At 37.4% G+C, this 19,386-nt stretch overlaps 1 protein-coding gene across 2 annotated transcripts in view; it reads left to right on the top strand.

Annotated features, from left to right (window-relative positions):
- Positions 1–19,386, top strand: part of WDFY2 (WD repeat and FYVE domain containing 2) — a 198,635-nt gene that overhangs the window by 82,185 nt on the left and 97,064 nt on the right. For both annotated transcript variants that reach the window (XM_030921875.1, XM_030921873.1), the window contains exon 4: positions 6,825–6,898. In XM_030921875.1, coding sequence (XP_030777735.1) covers positions 6,825–6,898 — 74 coding nt within the window. The remainder of the gene's footprint in view (positions 1–6,824; positions 6,899–19,386) is intronic.

The following is a 19,386-nucleotide window of genomic DNA, read 5'->3' as shown; positions in this document are numbered from 1 at the left end:
AATTGAAGTCCTAAGTATAGGTATGCTTAATAAAATAAAACATGTGTTGAGTACTGCAAATCTAATAAATACTATTCTGTTATAAACAGGGCTGAATGAAATAGTGTCCATGAATTAAATTTTTGCTTTGTCGGGGTGTATTGCTCATTGGAAGCTCTATTGAAGACCCTCTTCTTGTGGAATCCTGACATTCAACTTCACCAGGATACTGTTAGCACCTGAAGTTTTATTTGCAGAAGTCACCATTGTTTATTTAGTTTTAAAGTTTGAACCAGAACCTCTCATGAGGAAGATTAGTGTCTCCTGCCAAATAATGCCCTTAGCATTGTAAAGCAGTGTGCTTGAAATCCACAGCTTAACCTTCAATGAAACTTGTGTTTATTTGAGCAAAGTTCAGCTGGTCAGCAAAGGACAGAAAATACATTAGTCATAAAATGAAAGAATTATTGGTGTAAGTAACAGAAATTAGAAAACTTTCCTCCCAAATTGAAATATTTTGGGATTTCCTCCTCTTAAGTACATGTTTTTTGAATAAACAAGGGCAATTTAAAAAATACCAATTTTGAGATAGAAGTATTAGAAATGCAAATAGTCACTTTCTCTCTAATCCATTTATTGACTGCTGAGATTTTATGATGATCTCTTGGGTCCCCTTTGTCTAGGGCTGTGTCTTCTGTGGTTTCCTCCCTTCAAATTATATGGCCATTAATTTAATCGCCCATACTGGAGCGTCTCTTTATTTTCATTTTCACTGAATTTTAAGCTGAATGTTTGTCTTAAGTTACAAAGACTTCATTTTACTAAACACGCAGTGTTATGAAAGTGTTTACTTTTATTTTATTTCTTTTTCTTTCTTTATTATTTTACCAAATACCCAGAATTCAAGGAAAGAAAGTATCTAATTTTAAAGGTGAGACTCTGACAGGCCAGTCAGAACCAAAGTCTTGATACTAATATAAGAGAATAAGAGGTTACATTACTCATAGACCTGCACAGTTTCTTCTTTATCTTATTTGTGCATTTCATTGCTTCCTAAAACTTTTCCATTGTATTTCTTTTGACTGTCATTAGTCTGAAACAGAAAAGGTAGACGGGAAATCTTATTCAGCTAACATGGAAAATGAGTCCTGTACTGTTTACCAAAAAACCGTAATCATTTTTTCCCTAGATTTTAATAAAAATGTTGGGGAAAATATAGACTAGAATATAATGTCAACAAAACCAGTGGCAAAGCCTTGAATTTCAGTTATTGGGTTAGTAAAGAAGTCTCAGGCCACCTGCATATACCATGATATATGTGATAAGTCTTGGCAAATGGCATCACCCTACACATTTCATTCTATGGTTATTCTCATGGGGAAACAGTTAAAAGTGGGGGTAATAAATATATCTTCACAATCTCTATTATGCTGTATTTATTTCATCTGGAGTTCAGGAATGCAGTTTTGATAGAGGAAGTCAGTAGAGGGCAGCTGTATTATAATTTTATGGTTCTGGTCAGGCACTTCATTCACCCTTTAGAGAAAGTAATTTTAAGGTGGGGAGTAGACCAGTCTCCAGCCAGTTTGCCTGTAATTTGCATATTCAGATTTCATAGAGACAAATTATTACTTTATTGTCTTATGAATTATTCGTTTTATAGCATTTAAAGCAGAGCTCTCATTTGTGAGGCATCACAAATATTTGTAGCTATATTTCACAACTTAGCTACAAAAAATATTGTACTTAAATCATATTTTGTTTGTCGCTTCCCGTTATTCTTCCTGCCAAAGGATTCCCTTTGCCATTGGGTCATAGTTACCTTTACTTTAGTGTCTCATCCTTCCCCAGACAGTTTTGCCCCTTTGATATTTGTCTTTCATGGCTGGGAGCCCATTTTGTATGGGCCACAGCACTAGTTTTTTTAGTTGCTTTTTTGTTAATTTCTGGTGAGTTGAAGTTAGAAGAATCTCTGTGTCAATCTGTTTGCCTCTCTAATCCATAAAAGAAAAGGAAGACTTTATTGTAACAACAAATCTGGGGATCAATATTCTTTTGAATCTGCTCTCTGCTTCTTTGGACCTACCGGGGTCAATCCAAGGCCTGTTCCTGTGGGAGTGTCACAGTTGGAAAATGGTTTGAGGAGCGTTGTACGTCTCACCTGCTGCATGCACATGTACACACACACACACACACACACACACACACACACACACACACAGAGGTTTGCCTGGTATTTTCCCAAAATGCCTCTTTGAAGTGGTGATTATGCCTTTGGATGTGCCTGGGAGCTAATGCTCTCAAACTCTGACACTCCCCTGTCTAGAACATCTTGGGTTCAGGCATATGGGTTGTAGAACAGTAAGATTTCTGCTCACATTTCTTTTGTTTATGCTCATTTATAGAAGCAGTCTTTTTTTATTGTTATTTCTGTAGGTTTTTGGGGAACAGTTGGTTCTTGGTTACATGAATAAGTTCTTTACTGGTGATTTCTGAGATTTTGATGCACCTATCACTCGACGAGTGTACCCTCTACCCAATGTGTAGTCTTTTATTCCTCACCCCACTCCCGCCCTTTCCTCGAGTCCCCAAAGTCCATTGTATTATTCTTATGCCTTTGCATCCTCATAGTTTAGCTCCCACTTATGAGTGAGAACATGTGATGTTTGCTTTTCCATTCCTGAATTACCTCACTTAGAATAATGGTCTCCAATTCCATCTAGGTTGCTATGAATGGCATTATTTTGTTACTTTTTATGGCTGAGTAATATTCCATGGTTCACCACAATTTCTTTATCCACTTGTTGATCGCTGGGCATTTGGTCTGGTTCCATGTTTTTGCAGTTGTGAATTGTGCTGCTGTAAACATGCGTGTGTGAGTATCTTTTTCGTATAATGACTTCTTTTTGTCTGGGTAGATATCCAGTAGTGGGATCTCTGGATCAAACAGTAGTTCTACTTCTAGTTCTTTAAGGAATCTCCACACTGCGTTCCATAGTTGTTGTACTAGTTTTTATTCCCACCAGCAGTGCAGAGGTGTTCCCTTTTCACCCCATCCATGCCAACATCTATTATATTTTGAATTTTGATTATGGCCATTATTGCAGGAATAAGGTAGTACTGCATTACAGTTTTGATTTGCATTTCTGTAATCATTAGTGACGCTGAGCATTTTTTCATGTTTGTTGGCCATTCTTACATCTTTTGAGAATTGTCTATTCATGTCCTTAGCCCACTTTTTGATGGAATTGTTTTTTTTCTTGCTAATTTGTTTGAGTTCCTTGTAGATTCTGGATATTAGTCCTTTGTTGGATGTATAAATTGCTAAGATTTTTTTCCCCACTCTTTGGGTTGTCTGTTTACTCTGCTGATTATTTCTTTTGCTAGGCAGAAGATTTTTTAGTTTAATTAAGTCTTACTATTTATCTTTGTTTTTGTTGGATTTGCTTTTGTTTGTTTGTTTTTTTTTTTTTTGAGACAAGGTCTTGCTCTGTTGCCCAGGCTGGAGTGCAGTGGTGCCATCTTGGCTCACTGCAACTTCTGTCTCCTGGGTTCAAGCGATTCTCGTGCCTGAGCCTCCCGAGTAGCTAGGACTACAGGTGTGCACCACCACACCCACCTAATTTTTGTATTTTCAGTAGAGATGGGGTTTCACCATGTTAGCCAGGCTGATCTCAATCTCCTGACCTCAAGTGATCCGTCCATGTCAGCCTCCCAAAGTGCTGTGATTACAGGCATGAGCCTCTGCAGCTGGCCTGCATTTGCTTTTGGGTTCTTGGTCATGAAGTCTTTGCCTAAGCCAATGCCTAGAAAGGTTTTCCAGTGTTATCTTCTAGAATTTTTATGGTTTCAGGTCTTAGATTTAAGGCTTTGGTTCATCTTGAGTTGATTTTTGTGTAAGGTGAGAGATGGGGGTCCAGTTTCATTCTTCTGCATGTGGCATGCCAATTATCCCAGCACCATTTGTTGAATAGGGTGTCCTTTCCCATTTTATGTTTTTGTTTGCTTTGTCAAAGATCAGTTGGCTGTGAGGATTTGGGTTTATTTCTGGGTTCTCTTTTCTGTTCTGTTGATCTGTGTGCCTGTTTTTATACCAGTACCATGCTGTTTTGGTGACTGGCCTTATATATAGTTTGAAGTCAGGTAATGTGATTCCTCCAGATTTGTTATTTTTTGCTTAGTCTTGCTTTGGCTATATGGGCTCTTTTTTGGTTCCACATATGTTTTAGGATTGTTTTTTCTAGTTCTGTGAAGAATGATGGTGCTATTTTGATGGGAATTGCATTGAATTTGTAGATTGCTTTTGGCAGTATGGTCATTTTCACAATATTGGTTCTACCCATCCATGAGCATGGGATGTGTTTCCATTTGTTTGTGTCATCTGTGATTTCTTTCAGCAGTGTTTGTAGTGTTCTTTGTAGAGGTCTTTCACCTCCTGGGTTAGGAATCCCAAGTATTTTATTGTATTTTTCTGCAGCTACTGTAAAAGGAGTTGAGTTCTTGATTTGATTCTCAGCTTGGTCATTGTTGGTGTATAGCAGAATTACTGATTTGTGTGCATTAACTTTGTATTCTGAAACTTTGCTGAATTCATTTTTTATAGGAACAGTTCTTTGCTCTGAAATATGGTGGTGTTTCTTACTATGCATAAAATGATTTGAACCAATAGGGTGAAATTGTCTTACAGTTCCCATATACCATTGGTTTTACAATCTATAAATTCTTTTAATTCCTTGATGGCAGCAATAATACCTTATATATCATTGTAGGACTTGCCTTGAACATAGTGAATATTATAAATTTTTCTCGAAAGAATAACAAGAAACATAAGAAATTGTGGAAAAAACAAGGAATAAGGGAATGGCAATGAAGATTTAAGAGTAGCCTGTGCAGTGTTGTAAAAAAGTATTTTAAATCACATTCAGAGTTCAGTGGGTTTTCTAATTATAGCATAACTGGATATGGACTTTGGAGGAAATCACACAGGAAATACTTTTAGATGGTCAAGTGGGCAGCTAAATGATAAGGTTATTCCTGGCTAGTCACTAGCCCCTTGGGGTTGCAGTTGAGTTTTGCTTCATATGATCATACTTACATCTTCATAAATTATGAGATATTTAAAATTCATTTTAACAGGAATGGCAAAATAAGAGTAAAGACAGTGTTATAGAAATAATCTTGTCATTTGAACACAAGAATAGTTTTTCCATGTATCCTGTACGTATGTGTGTATGTACTTTACACAGTTGTAATCCCAGTGTATTTTCTTTAGATTTTTTTTCAGCTAACATGTTAATTTTCCATGAGATGATTAGATTTTAATTCTGCACACATGTTATGGGATTATGAGGCCCGGCATCTTAGTGTTGCATAGAAATTGTGCCAACATAGTTTACAAGTCAAGGGCAATAAAACTGACTTTCTTAGGGCAGTGCATTAAATATCATTTGAATGCTGTTTTCAGCAGCGTGCTCTTGGGAATCTGGTTTTATTTTGTAGCTAAGTAGAAAGAAGATAGTCTGTTGTACTGGTGGAAGTTTTAGGGGAAAGTTCTTTTTAGTATGTTTTTATTTTCTGAATATATCATAGAAAATTAGAAAAAAGTAAATACGCAGTTTAGAAGATTTTTTGTTGTTTTATTCAGGGTCGTTTTAGAGAGAATGAAAAATATGTTACTAAGTGATATGTTTATGAAGTGACTGTCAGTAGAACTTGAAGTTCTTTTTTAGTTTAAAAATAATCTAAGTAGGTTGTTTGAAAATGGGACTGTATGTTTGAATGATGTCTTTGAACCTTCTCCAACTGTTTCCTGTGTAACCTTGGGTAAAACATCTAATCATAACTGTGAAAAGTATGAATAAAAAATATTTGATGCTGATTGTGATTATGATAATAGGTAGTTCATGATCTACATGGCTTCTGTGAATATGAAGGGAGACATAGAAGAACTGTGCTCGGTTCTTCAGAACAACTATTAAATATTTCAGTATTAGGTAAATTGCCAAAAGACCCCCTATTTAGTGGAAGCAATTAGGAGCAAGCATAGGTAGAGAAGGCAGGGGCCTAGGAGCCGACTGTTTAGTAAGCACTTTTTGACCATACGTGGCTTCCAAGCATACTTAATTTACTTAGGCTCAGGTTTACTCAGGCAGTCAGTCCTGCGGAACAGGGAGACCCAGTCCAGGCATGGGTGTACTGACTCACCTGGTTTCTTTCCTACAGTGCCTAGCCCTATGATGAGTTGGTTCTTTTTTAGATTGAGACAAATCCTTCTTAGTCATTTTCAATCAGCAGACTCCAGCACACCCCCAAAGGCCAACAGCAAAAAACTCCTGTTAATTCACACGCCCCAAATCAATTCTGAATCAAAAAATAGACTTCTATACTCATGTGTGTATGTGTCTGTATGTGGGTGGGGAGGGTGGAGGTATAATAAGATCTTTCTTTTGTTTGTCTGGTTCAGAAAGGATAGGTTATTTCTATTTAAGATGGAATTGGAGTGGTACAGAGAGAATGGTAACAGAAACCTTACACAGCACAAAGTATTGTTAATCTAGTCAAGCAAATTTAGACTCCATACTGACAGACCCAGCCAAGACCAAGCCCCTTGGAACTTGCCCAGTTTGAGAATATCTTATTTGTTATATTCATTAAAAGGATAACTGAACAACTATGGGGTAGCTGTAAAATTACTGTTTTTATTTTTTGGTGAGTGGGTGTTAAATGAAATGTTTTCCAGGAGATAGTGGGGAAAATACAACCCCACACTTTTAGCTAGTTAGGCACTCCTGAATCGATGAGAATCATGGTTTTGTTAATTTCATCAACATGTTCATTTCTTTCAGCTCCATGTTCATGCATGTCTTTTAACCCGGAAACAAGAAGACTGTCCATAGGTCTAGACAATGGTACAATCTCAGTAAGTACACATAAATAAGATTTCCAGTTGAAATACTTCCCTTCCTGTGGAGTATGTGTATGTATTTATTAGTTTTTTCAAGTTAACAGAATAATTTTCTTGCTAAGTAGCATAAAAGTTGTAGCGTAGCAAATTATGGTGAGGTAAGAGATTCTAATGTAGGGAGAGCTATCATCAGTATCCACTTAAATGCTGACAAGGTTCAGCCTGACCTACCCTGTCAGAGTGGCTAGGATGGGGGCAATTGGAGGCCAGTGAGTAAACTCCATGAATCTGCATTAGTGAGAGCAAGCTGTGATGCTAGTGGCTTTGATCAGATGGTTAATCATGGTGCCTTAAACTTTGCCACATAAGCAACAGAACAGGAAGAAAATGCTTTCCCTTATGTCTGCATGTCTGATCTTGTCTTTGATACTCTGTGTTCTTTCTTTGTTCCTTCTGCTTCTTGTTTTTTCCAGCTCCCTCTAGCATCTGAATAGAATGCTGTAAATTTGTATGAAATTGTGAAAAAAAGCACAGAATCTAGGTTTAGTCTGTTGATAGATCCACATAAATGTTAGACCCTTTGATTGCAGATGTTTGGGGAACTGAAGTGATTAAAGATTGGAATTTTAGCTTTTATTTACCTACTTAATCTTTCTACGTATTAAATTTCAACTAGTATATAACAAGACTGATTTGGTAAATTCTCCATTTGTTAAATTATCCAGTGTTGCCTTTAGTCCTGGGCGGGAGAAACCCTGCTTCAGAACCTGTGAATTAGAAGGCTCTGCTCTGCTCACACTTCCCCATAGGGTAAAGAATCTGAGGGCTCAGGGGGATATATGTGATCAGCCCAAGTCCTCCCTCTCTCCCACTCCATCCTCCCCCTACCAAGACCCTGGAATTTCCTGCCCCAAACTGCTCAGAACCTGCTTCCAGAGTCTTCACTGACATTTTTCCTAGATGTGTCCTTAGGAAGATAAAACCAGTGAATATACTCTTAGGCCCGAGAGGTGGCAAAGAGGTAGCAGTTTGCAGTAGACAGGATGTCCACACTTGAGTGCAAGGCCCCTCAAAGTCTTGACAAAACTGGGAACAGAAAGAGAACGGGGTGGGCTGGCCCCCTGTGTCACCACAATATGGCATGGAATTTCAAGGAGACTAAGAACTCTAAGTTTGAACCTGTACCTCCAGCTGTTGGAGGGTGTATTTGTCAAGACTGGAGAATGAGACCATATTTTATTTAATAGTTCAACTGGACTTGTAACTTTTAAATATGTAAACATGGAATGTGGGCTTCCATTTGTAATCCTGCCCCAGCCCCTACAAATGTTAGTGGACCTAAAGTTTTCTATTTGATCTTTAGTCAAAACATTTACTTGGTGGCCTTTCTGGGACTATTAACAATATTGTTAAATATAAGTCAGCCTAGTGACAAGTATTTATGAAATTTCTGTAATATCCAATACATTTGGTAGATCTGTAAACTCTGTTTCTTAGGTAGATAGAAGTTTACGATACAAAGTTGTCTACTTTGAGGAGAGCCATTTTTAAAAGGAGAGGCATGTATGAGATAAATTTATTTTTAAAAGATAAAGGGAGATCATTAGATTTTTCAATGGACTTCTGAAGTGTTCATTACAAAGGAAATATGAGAAGATGAACAGAGATCCCTCCATTACCCAACAGTTATAGGATAGTTTGCGTTAATGCTCACTGTCCATGGAAAAACTTAGGTTTATTTAACATAGGAGTGGTTTGTTGCACTTTTGAAGTTAGTGTAGGTGCTTAATGGATACTGATGAATTTGGCTTTGAAGGCAAGAAAGATGAGCAAAGTAAGTTATGGAGAATTCTAGCTATTTATTGTATACAAGAGGAGAAACCGTCTTAGCCATTATTCTTTTAGTAAATGAAACTGCCAGGGAAGCAGCGCATCAGGCAGGGTCCATCTTTCCAAGTATGTCAGTATAGGGCTGAGATATCAAACCTTAACTTACTCCAATCTTCTGAAAAAGATTGAGGACCCTGGCTTATATGAAATAATTTCCTTAAAAGTACTTCCTTTGTATTGTTGAGGAAGATGAATTGCACACCCTACTTCTTCTCATCTACAGAATTAGAAAGAGTTCTAACTTAGGGAAAGATACACTGAGAGAACAGCATGTTTAAGGTTCAGGATTCTCATTGATCAATACAATAACAGGCTCTTTACTGAAAATACTTAGTCTCAGCTGTTTTAATAATTTACTTTTTAGACATGAGAAATCCTAGTCAGAGAGTATATATTCTGTTTCCTGGTTATAGCCAATAAATTTTAAGAAGAAATACTGGTTAACTTATTTTAAAACTAAGAAAGTGTAAAATCAGAAAGTAACATCATTATTTCACTTTATTGTACTGAACAAAAAGAACACATTGTGTAAGATGTAAGAGACAGTTAAACTTAGGCAGCTGAATAGTGAATTAGAGATGAAGTAGAGATAAGACATAGAGACCATTCTTTCAAAAATGTGGCCACAAAGAGCAGGAGAAAGAGCGTGAGCACTGGAGCAAGATCTGGCAGGAGACAAGCAGCAAGAGGGTCCTGAACAGTTTGGAAAAGTTAGCTGTGGTAAAGAATGGGGACAGTTGAGAGAGCAGGAAAGAAGAGAGAAGTGTCATTCAGTTTTGCGATATAGGAGAGGATTGCCTTTTATTTTTTCCTGTGAGGTAGCAGGCAAGGTCATCTGCTGAGAGAAGGTAAAGATATGGGGTGAGAGTAAATTTTCCTACCTATACTTTTTGCTCTTTCTGCATATAGCCCAGAATCCTGCTTTGCCATCTTGGTCTACAAAGTTGTAATTATCTTCCCCACCTCATTCAAATGTTATCTTTTTGTTTGTATTTTTATTTTTGGCAGATGGTTCCTGAGCCCTACCAATTGAAATTAGTCACACACGGTGCTCAGTGGGTTAGCTATATTGTATTGCTTATTAACTTTTGCTTCGCACAATGTTTAAAAGTCTGTCTCTTCCGTTAAACTGTTAGGTGTTGAAGAGTTGCCTGGTCTTTTATTCATCTCTCCTCTGGTAGATCTTATTGTAGCTCCTTGTACAAATTGGGAACTCAATGAATAATTTGTTAGTTTATTGACTGAAGTACAAACACTATTATTATTTAATATAGCTGATTGTAGTAAGCAATTGCTTAAATTCCGAAGATAGTTTATTTGTACAGTATTATTACCATTCAAAATGGTTTTCAAAATAGAATGACCTTCTATAGGGGAAAAATTTATGCCAATAGTTTAATTTGTCTTGACCTTTTTCAGAAATGTCTTCTGTTTTAATATTGAGAGAAGTTAGTCAGATTGTGCTAACTACTATTCATGCTGAAGTGGAACTTTAAACTTTCCATTTTTATGTCACATGTATTCTAGCCAACTAACAAATATTTAAATATCAACTCTGTACAAAAGATTATGCTCAATTCTAACATAGTGTGGCTTCTGGTCTCAGACACTTTATAATTCAGTTAGGGAGACATTTTTCATTTTTATGAAAAATGAAATTATAAAATAAGTAACACAGAGTAAACATAATAGCAGAAGTACCGGTACACCAGTGAGTGTGATGTTGGCAAAGCAGTGAGGTCAGAAGACAATGGGAGATAATGGTCTAGGACGGCTCCCTGGATATGAACTAGATTTAGAAGACTGGCTAGGATTGGATTAACTAAAGATAGGAAAGTAAGGTATTTCAGACAAAAGTAATGGAGTGGGGGGGAAAAAAAAATGCCCAAACCATGGAGGTACCAAAGGACCAAACATGTTTGGAGAGAAATAAACCAATTTGGTAAGAGGATTAATGGGATACCGTGAAAGCCTTGATTCAGGATGAGTAGTAAGCGTTATGTAACGTAAAGGTAGTGGATCCGTAACATGGAAGATTCTCCCCATCCCACTCCGAGACTTCATACCATATTTAAAGGGGATAAATGACTGATGAGTAAATGTCAACACAGAAGTAAAGCATTTCCATTAAACTAATTTTCACCAACCCTACTGAATAATTGCTATAGGATAGTATAGGGTGGATATATATATATGTATCTTTATAAATACTTATTTTCTTCTCTATCAAAACTTATAGGGAGCCAGAATTTTTATTAATATCTGTCTAAGATAAATGCATGGTCATTGAAGATTTTTTGAAAAAGGCCTTAAAATGGTAAAATCTCGGTTCTCTGAAGATGAATCTCATGTATGTGTTATGGTAAGTTTGAGTGGGATGAGAAGATTGATCTATAAATGGTTAGCATTCAGAATAGTGATTATTGTCTAAAACTAACTGACATTGACTGTGTATGGATTTATTGTTGTTTTGGTAGTTCTTGTGATTGTGATTATTATACTCTTATGGTATACATTACTGTTAGTTCATGTGGGTTACCTGGTATGTTAGTTTCCTGGGGCTGCCATCACAGTACCACAGATTGGGTAGCTTCAAACAGCAGTTTTTCTCTCACGGTTCTGGAGCCTGAAAGCCTGAAATCAGGGTGTCAGGGGGGCCATGCTCCTTCTGAAAGCTGTAGAGCATTCTTCCTTGCTTTTTCCTAGCTTCTGGTGCTTGCTAGCAATCCTTGGCATTGCTTGGCTTATGAATGTGTCCCTCCAGTCCTTGCCTGCATCTTCACATTGCCTTCCTTTCTGTGTCTCTATGTCTTCACATGGACTCCTTTAAAAACAAAACAAAACATGGAGTCTCTCTCTGTTGCCCACGCCAAAGAGCAGTGGTGTAATCATAGCTCACTGCAGACTTGAGCTCCTGGACTCAAGTGATCTTCCCACCTCAGCCTCTGGAGTAGATGGGACTATAAGTGTGCCCCACCATGCTTGACTCACTTCACGGATGTTTATTTGTTTGTTTTAGGAAGGGAGTTTTGCTTTGTTGCCCAGGCTGGAGTGCTGCAGCGTGATCATAGCTCACTACAGCCCCAAAGACCTGGGCTCATGTGATCCTCCTGCCTGTGCCTTCCAAGTAGCTGAGACTACAGATGTTCACCACCATACCTGGCTAATGTTTTGACATTTTTCATAGATCACTTCTCACTATGTTGCCTGGGCTGGTCTTGAATTCCTAGGCTCATGGGATCCTCCCACCTCAGCCTCCCGAGTAGCTGGATTACAGGTGTGAGCCACTGTGCCCAGCTCCACGTGACCTTCTTTTAAAGCCACCAGTCATTGGATTTAGGTCTCCCCCAATCCATTATGATCCTGTCTTAGTTATATCTGCAAAGACCCTATTTCCCAAATAAGGTCACATTCTGAGGTTCTGGGTGGACATGAATTTTGAGAGGATACTGTTTAACTCAGTACATCTGGTAATATTGTATCTACTGTGTTTCTCTAACAGTGTTAGAGCAGTTGATTTGGAAACAGTTTTCTCAATGTGAGACATGATGTCTTCAGGAAGAAGTATCCAAGGATATTTAAAAAAAGATGATTCAAAATCCTCTTGTGGGAGATAAGAAAATACAATTGAAAGGATCTTCTTCTGCAGCTAATGCCACTCTCCTCTAGATTAAGTGATATCTTGAATAGGCCCCATGTCAGGATAATGGTGGCAGAACTAGGACTTCCCTGAGCCCTAGACAAATTTTCTTTGTATTATACCAGGCCAATTTCTTCATACAAGTAGGACAGCCCAGCTGCAAGGAATTACCTTAGGGTATTCACTAGGGAATTAGGAGGGAGCTTGTGTTATTCTGTGCATCCAGCCACTGTTAAAAAATATGTGTTGGATTGGGGGCGAGAATTTCAGCATTTAATCTAACAAGGAGTTTTGGATGAGTTGTTTATTCCCATGAATTATAAAAAGCCTATGGGGAACTGAACCCAAATGGTAAGGTCATGTTCTCCAGCAATGACAAATGGCCTCTGAATAAAGCACTTCAGCTGTACCCAAGCAAGTTACTGTACAGTTAGTTTACTCCTGCTGGAGAGACTGTCTTGAACATTTTCACCTTAATCAGCTTCAAAACAGCAGTATAATAGTAGACTCTCACTCATCAGTCATCATGATGCATTCCAAGTTTTGTACTTAACAGGAGAAAGCTTCTGAAATTTTCTGTTTTCCAGGATTTCTAGTGTGATACCATTTATGAATAATATCCTAATCAAGAAGACATAGAAGGTGAATTTGAAGAAAATTTCAGGAAGCTCTGTGTTCAGAGAAATGTGCGCATGGAATCTATGGGGCCTCCTCCTTTTAAACTGTTACATAACCCTGCCATTATTTACACTAGCTTATGATTCTGTCATTATGCCATGGTTTCTACCATAGAAGACCAGCATTTCTGAGTCATTTTATCCTTCTGAGTCACTGGACTTCCTAATGTGAGGAGTTCATTTTACACAGTGTTAAGTAGGCATTTTCTTCTGAGCTTGTGCTAAGTTACAATGAATTTAAACATATATATTACATATATAGTATATGAAAATATGTGCTAATTTTAATACTATAGGTGTGGAGCTATGCTTAGCAGGAAAATAGTCTTAGAGTGTTGACATTCCGGTTGCTTACTATTTATTCATTTAATATCATTTGCTGAAGGTGGTTTTATCAAAGAAAACTCTTGCTGTATTGTAGGACTTATTGTGCCCTTGGTATTTGTGTGGATCCAAGATCTCTCAAAGACTAACCTTCTCCCTCAGCTATGTCATTGTACATGTAGCCCTGTCATCCTTTGCTCAGCACCTACATGTTATCTAAAAACTTAGTCAAACAGTCTTGAATGCAGATACTAAGAGCATTTTTTGACCTGAGATTAATTTTGTTGCACTTCCATTGCAGTTGTGAATTTTGAAAGGCCTTCTTGAACCAACTTTTAGACTAATTCTGTAGTGTGAATACTCATAGGAGCACCCAGATTGCTCTGCATTTTGAGTTAGGTACTGAAAAGATTCAGTAGAGTGAGTGGTGGATTGAAATAATTTATACAGTATCTACAGAAGTTATCTTGGCCACATCAACACAGCACATCTACACTTCAGAAAGGCAATGGCTCAGAATTGATGAGGGTATTATGTTCCAAGTTACTTTCCTTTTGTCCTAGGAACCTTATATCTAAATAATCTATCTATCCTGGAATAATAACTGATGTAATTATTTTATTAATGGCATAGATTCAGCATAAACTCCACAAGGCAGGGACTGTGTTTACTTGACTGGGTTACTATCTGGCACCCAGTACAATGTCCATGAATTTCTAAGTACTCTGTAAATATTTATAGACTGAATTAATGAGTGAGTAAGTGAGTGAATATAGTTTATGGACTTGATATTATATAGAGGTTCGGAGCACAAACCCTGGTATCAGACTGCCTCTACCCCCCTCAAGTTGTGTCACATTGGGCAAGTTGCTTTACTCTCTGTGTCTCAGTTTCCTTATCTGTAAAATGGGAATAATAGTTGTACCTATTTTATAGGGTTATCGGGACTATCTGATATATACATGGAAAGCTCTTAGAACAGTCCCTGTATGTATCAAATGCTCCGTAAATATTAGCTCCTGTCAGTGTCATTATCATCATCAGTAGCAGCATCCTCCATTTGCAGTAACTAGGAAGCCTTGGTTAAAGTCTATGTCATGAGCATTTAGTGGGCCAGTTCCAAGGGGAGGAAATGTCTTAGTCATGGCATATTCCTTAGGATGATTCAACTTATTTCTGGCCCCATCTTTAGTCTTTGCTGTTGCATCACAGGAATTTACCAGTGATTTGCAAAACATGTACTGTCTTCTGATATGGACACCCTTTTTTCTGCAAAGGAGTTTCTTACCCAAGTTGTTGCCATTTTAATCTTCACCATCCTCAAGAAAACGGGTTGGGCTTGGAGAGATATAGAGAGTACTCAAGATGCTCTGAATGGATGACTGGAGAAGATGGAGCAAATTTGTCATCACAAGTGACTCCCTTATTTTCGTGGATTGAGAGTATGGAAGAAGGAAAAATTGCAAGCCATTAAGGGTTAAATTGCTTTCTATTGTTTTAGGAATTTGGATTTTATAGACCCATGTCCAGAGAGCCATCTGTGGTCCTACAGCTTTTAAAATCAATGATAAAAATCAGTCCTGTTGGTATCAAAATTCTTTTCTTAACCATTTCCATCTACACATTTGAGAATATTCTCTGTATACACAAATATTTTGCTGATTTTTACTTTGAGTTCATCTTTTATACAAACTAGAGGTGAACCATGGTTCCCATGTCACTGTCATTTTGTATTGCAAGGTTTCAAGCCCAGATGGACTGGTGTGTGGCATTTTACTGTTACTCACCTTTGAAGGCATTCCTCTCAAGAGTACCTTGACAACAGCAGAGTCATGAAATATATCCTCCAGGGAACCATCTGACATTTATTCTTTTGCTGTAAAGCTTGAGAACTCACAAGAGCCAAAATGCATGAAGGAAGCAGTCATTCTTTTATAGCCCCTATGGTTGCGGAATTGCTGTCACCTGGTGTTGCTCCACCTACTGTGTGATCTCAGGCAGTGTTGGCAAAAGCCTTCCCCCTTGTTGGCTAGATGCTTACATTAGCAGAGAGGGGAGTGGTATTAGGTATGTCCTAGTCTCTGGGGTTTAGTGCTGGGGTTAAATGCTGGGCTTGTATGTCTTTGCTTAGCTGTAGTTGGATGCTACAGTGATCCAGGCTGGTGGAAACCTGAGTAGTTTTTCTTTCCAAGATGTGTGCCCTTCCCTGTTTATTTACTGCTCCTCCTGTACTAAGCCTTGAATGCAGGCTTTACACCTCACTCTCCTGCAGCTTCACCTCATTACAGGTGGAGGAATAGCTCTTCTCTCAGTTACCAGTGAATGTTTTACATTTTTATAAATACGTACTCATTTAGTATAGGAAGACAACCATTAGTATTAGACCTTAAGCTCATTGGAACAAATTACATAGTTGCAAAAAGACTTCTAACCATATTGGCACAAAGAACAGAAGAGCTTTTCCATCTGCAGCAATCATGCAAGTCCAGCTTGTTTCCTGGATTGGAGAGAAGTGAAACACTAGGGTAGCTTCTTCAGCCCAGAGCTATTGTTATGGGTAGGAAAAGAAAGGAGCCAAAAAGATGCCTTCCAGTGGATTGAGTCATATCATGGTTGAGTATCTGGTGTGTGTGTGTGTGTGTGTGTGTGTTTTTTAAGTGTAGTAAACCCTGAATTATCTCCAGATTTTTCTGTTGGTTCTTCTTTCTCAGTCAGAGCCTTAGATGTGAGGCTCCCAAAGGTTCTGCCCTCCTGCTGCTTACTCTTTTTTTTTGGTGATCTACATCTGTGGTTTAATTATCCTATACCTACAGTTCTCAAGACTGTGGTCCATAGCCTGAGACTGCATTCCAGTTTAGCATATTCTAAATAGAAATAATTCTGTTTCCCCCGCAATATGCTCTTCTCTCTTCCTTCAGTAAATGGCATCAATGAGTAACCCCAACCAGAAATAAGACCCGCATTTTCCCTTTAACCTTACGATATCAGTGCCCATGGCCTGCTGACTTAGCTCAGACCTGTCTCCAGACTGGCCTTCTTTGTCTATTCCCAAAAGTACTTTTGAAATTTCCATCTCTTGCAGGTTTACTTGGATTGTTGCAATAAGCCTTAGATTGGTCAAACTGCCTGTTGTCTCTAGGTTCCTCCAGCTGCTCTGCCATCAGATATCCAAAGTTCTATACACATTCCCCAGTGTATAGACTCTCAACCACTTTTAGAAAAATGAAGCTCCAAGCCCGTCATTCTCCCCACTTGGTCAATCTCACCTGTCACAACTTTCCCACCAAACATCAAACTTTTTGAATCAGACATCCATGCCTGTGTACATGCAGTCCTCTACCAAAAATAGATGTTCTCCTTCCCTGAACTCCTGCTGCCCCTATGGAACTTCTCTCCTACCTTCAAGAGTTAGCTTTAAGCTCCAAACCCATTCCTATGAGAAGCCTGTCTTACTACAGGGCAGGGTTGAAAGACTCTTTGTAAGAATTCTCACAGCCCTTAGTTCAAATTTCTACTTTAGTATTTATGTATCATTAGATTACATGTACATTTCATTTATATAATTTTGTATTAAGTAAGATATATATACAGTTGACCTCAACAATGTGGGGCTTAGGGGCACTGACCCCACCTCCCCGTCCAGTTGAAAATTTGAGTATAACTTTTGATTGCCCAAAAACTTAACTACTAATAGCCTACTGTTGACTGGAAGCCTTACTGATAGGATAAACAGTCGAGTAACACATACTTCGTATGTTATATTTATTGTATATAACATATACAATATGTTATATAACCTATCTAAATGAAAACACTAATAATGTCACATTTATATATATATAAATATATATAACCATCACTGAAAAAATTATACTTAATTATTTTATAGTATATTATGTATTAATATTTTCATATATTTTAAAAATATATTAATAGAGAGCTACTATGTAAATTAATATAACACTTAAAATAACACTTTTAATAGATTCACTAAACCCCCAATTGAGAAATCTAGTCTTACAGTAAAGTAAGCTGAAGAAAAGAAAATGTGACTAAGAAAATCATAAGGAAGAAAACGTATGTTTTCATTAGATGGAAGTGAATCATCATAAAGGCCTTCATCCTCATCCTATTGACGTTGGGTAGGCTGCTGAGGAAGAAGAGGGGTTGGTCTCAGGGGTGGCAGAGGTGGAAGAAAATCCATGTATAAGTAGATCTGTGCAGTTCAAATCCATGTTTCAAGGATCAATGTAGTCCCTAAACATGTCTAGTAAATAACACTTAATTTACTCGTTTTCTTTATCTCCATTAGCCAGAGCAACTTGGAGGCAGGAAACATACGCATTGGCATGTCCAATACCCAGTAGAGAGCCCTGCGCAAATTGGAATGGCAATATTTTTTGTATGAATAAAAGCCAAACCAGTTTCCTTTGTGTTTCCATCCAGAAGTTCGTTCTCCTTTCACCTTCGTTCTCATAATCTAGTCATCCTTACAGAAGCCCTTTCTTCCCAGCACTCTGATAGGGAAGCAATTGTTTTATTCTCTTTCCTCCCTTTATCAGGTAGAGCTTTCTCAGAGTTTGTGGGAGAAATGATTGTTAACATACCTTGCCTTCGTATAGCAGGGGCAGATGTGGTGGTTGAGGTACGAACTTTGCTCCCATAAAGGTCTGTATCTGTATTCCAGCTCTTCCATCTTCTAGCTTGATAATCATGAACAAGTTGGTTAACTTCACATACTCCTCAGTTTACTCATTGTTGATTGAGGGTGATCTGTGCCTCATGGGATTGCTGTGAGAATTACATGAGGTAACTTAAAGATCTTGGCACTCAGTAAGCCCTCAGAAAGTGGTAATTACTGTTTTCATGGCAGAAATTATATTCATTTCAGCAGTAGGTGAACTTTAATTTACTTTTAGATAAGGTTAATTTTATCTGAAGTTAAAGAGTAGTATTTTTCACACAATTATTTGCCACCTCAGGTTTAACAATAATGTTTAAAAACTCATCGTTTTTAAACTGGTTTCTTGTGTGTGCCATTTTTGACAAATAAGATTGGGTTTTACATGTAATATTGGCTTTCTTTTGGTGTTCATTACTTGCCAAATGTATATTTTTGTTTGAATAATGTTCAGGACTGAAAATATATGAAGTTAAATATAGAAAAAGAGATAATTATAACATTTTAGTATGGAGACCATGGTTATAAACAGCTTGAAAAAGCAACACATTATTGTGTTTTCTGTTAATCTAAGAAGTAAAGCATTGGTTCTGAGATTTGAGATATACTGAGATTTGAGTCAAAAGTGTGTACTGTTCTATTTTTCAGTATTGATTAGGAAAAGTAATAGGTTAGCAATTAGGCTCTCTTTTTTTTTTCTTTTATTATTTGAATGTCTGGTAATTGCACATATTTTCATTCAAAATTACTGTGGGTAACACTGAACCCCCAATTGAGAAATCTAGTTCCTACTTCCAAGCCTACTATTGATGAGCAAATTGTTGAATCTTTCTTTGATGGCCTATCTAAATGAAAACACTAACAATGTCACACTTATATATATCTAACAATATATATAACCATCACTGAAAAAATTATACTAAATTTTTTAATAGTATATTATATATTAATATTTTCATATATTTTAAAAGTATGTTAATAGAGAGCTCCTATGTACATTAATATAACACTTAAAATAACACTTTTATTCAATTTTTAAAATACATATTGGACACCTACTATGTGCCAGGCAGTGTTCTAGGTACTTGAGATACATCAAAATATACTTTCCCCTACTGAAAAACCCCTCCTCTTGTTTATGTTGCATTTAGTAATTGCTGTATAAATAACATTATAATTTATATATGTTAGAAGGTCATAGAAGTGATACATGCTATGGGGAAAATTAGAACAGAGTAAGGGGGATTGGGAATGTGAGCGTAAGGTAGAAGGAATAGATGCCAGTAGGTTA

The sequence above is a fragment of the Rhinopithecus roxellana genome, chromosome 18 (assembly GCF_007565055.1).
Source record: "Rhinopithecus roxellana isolate Shanxi Qingling chromosome 18, ASM756505v1, whole genome shotgun sequence".
Taxonomy (NCBI): Eukaryota; Metazoa; Chordata; class Mammalia; order Primates; family Cercopithecidae; genus Rhinopithecus; species Rhinopithecus roxellana.
The sequence above is the reverse complement of the archived record's forward strand: the minus strand, read 5'-3'. Positions and strand labels throughout refer to the sequence as shown.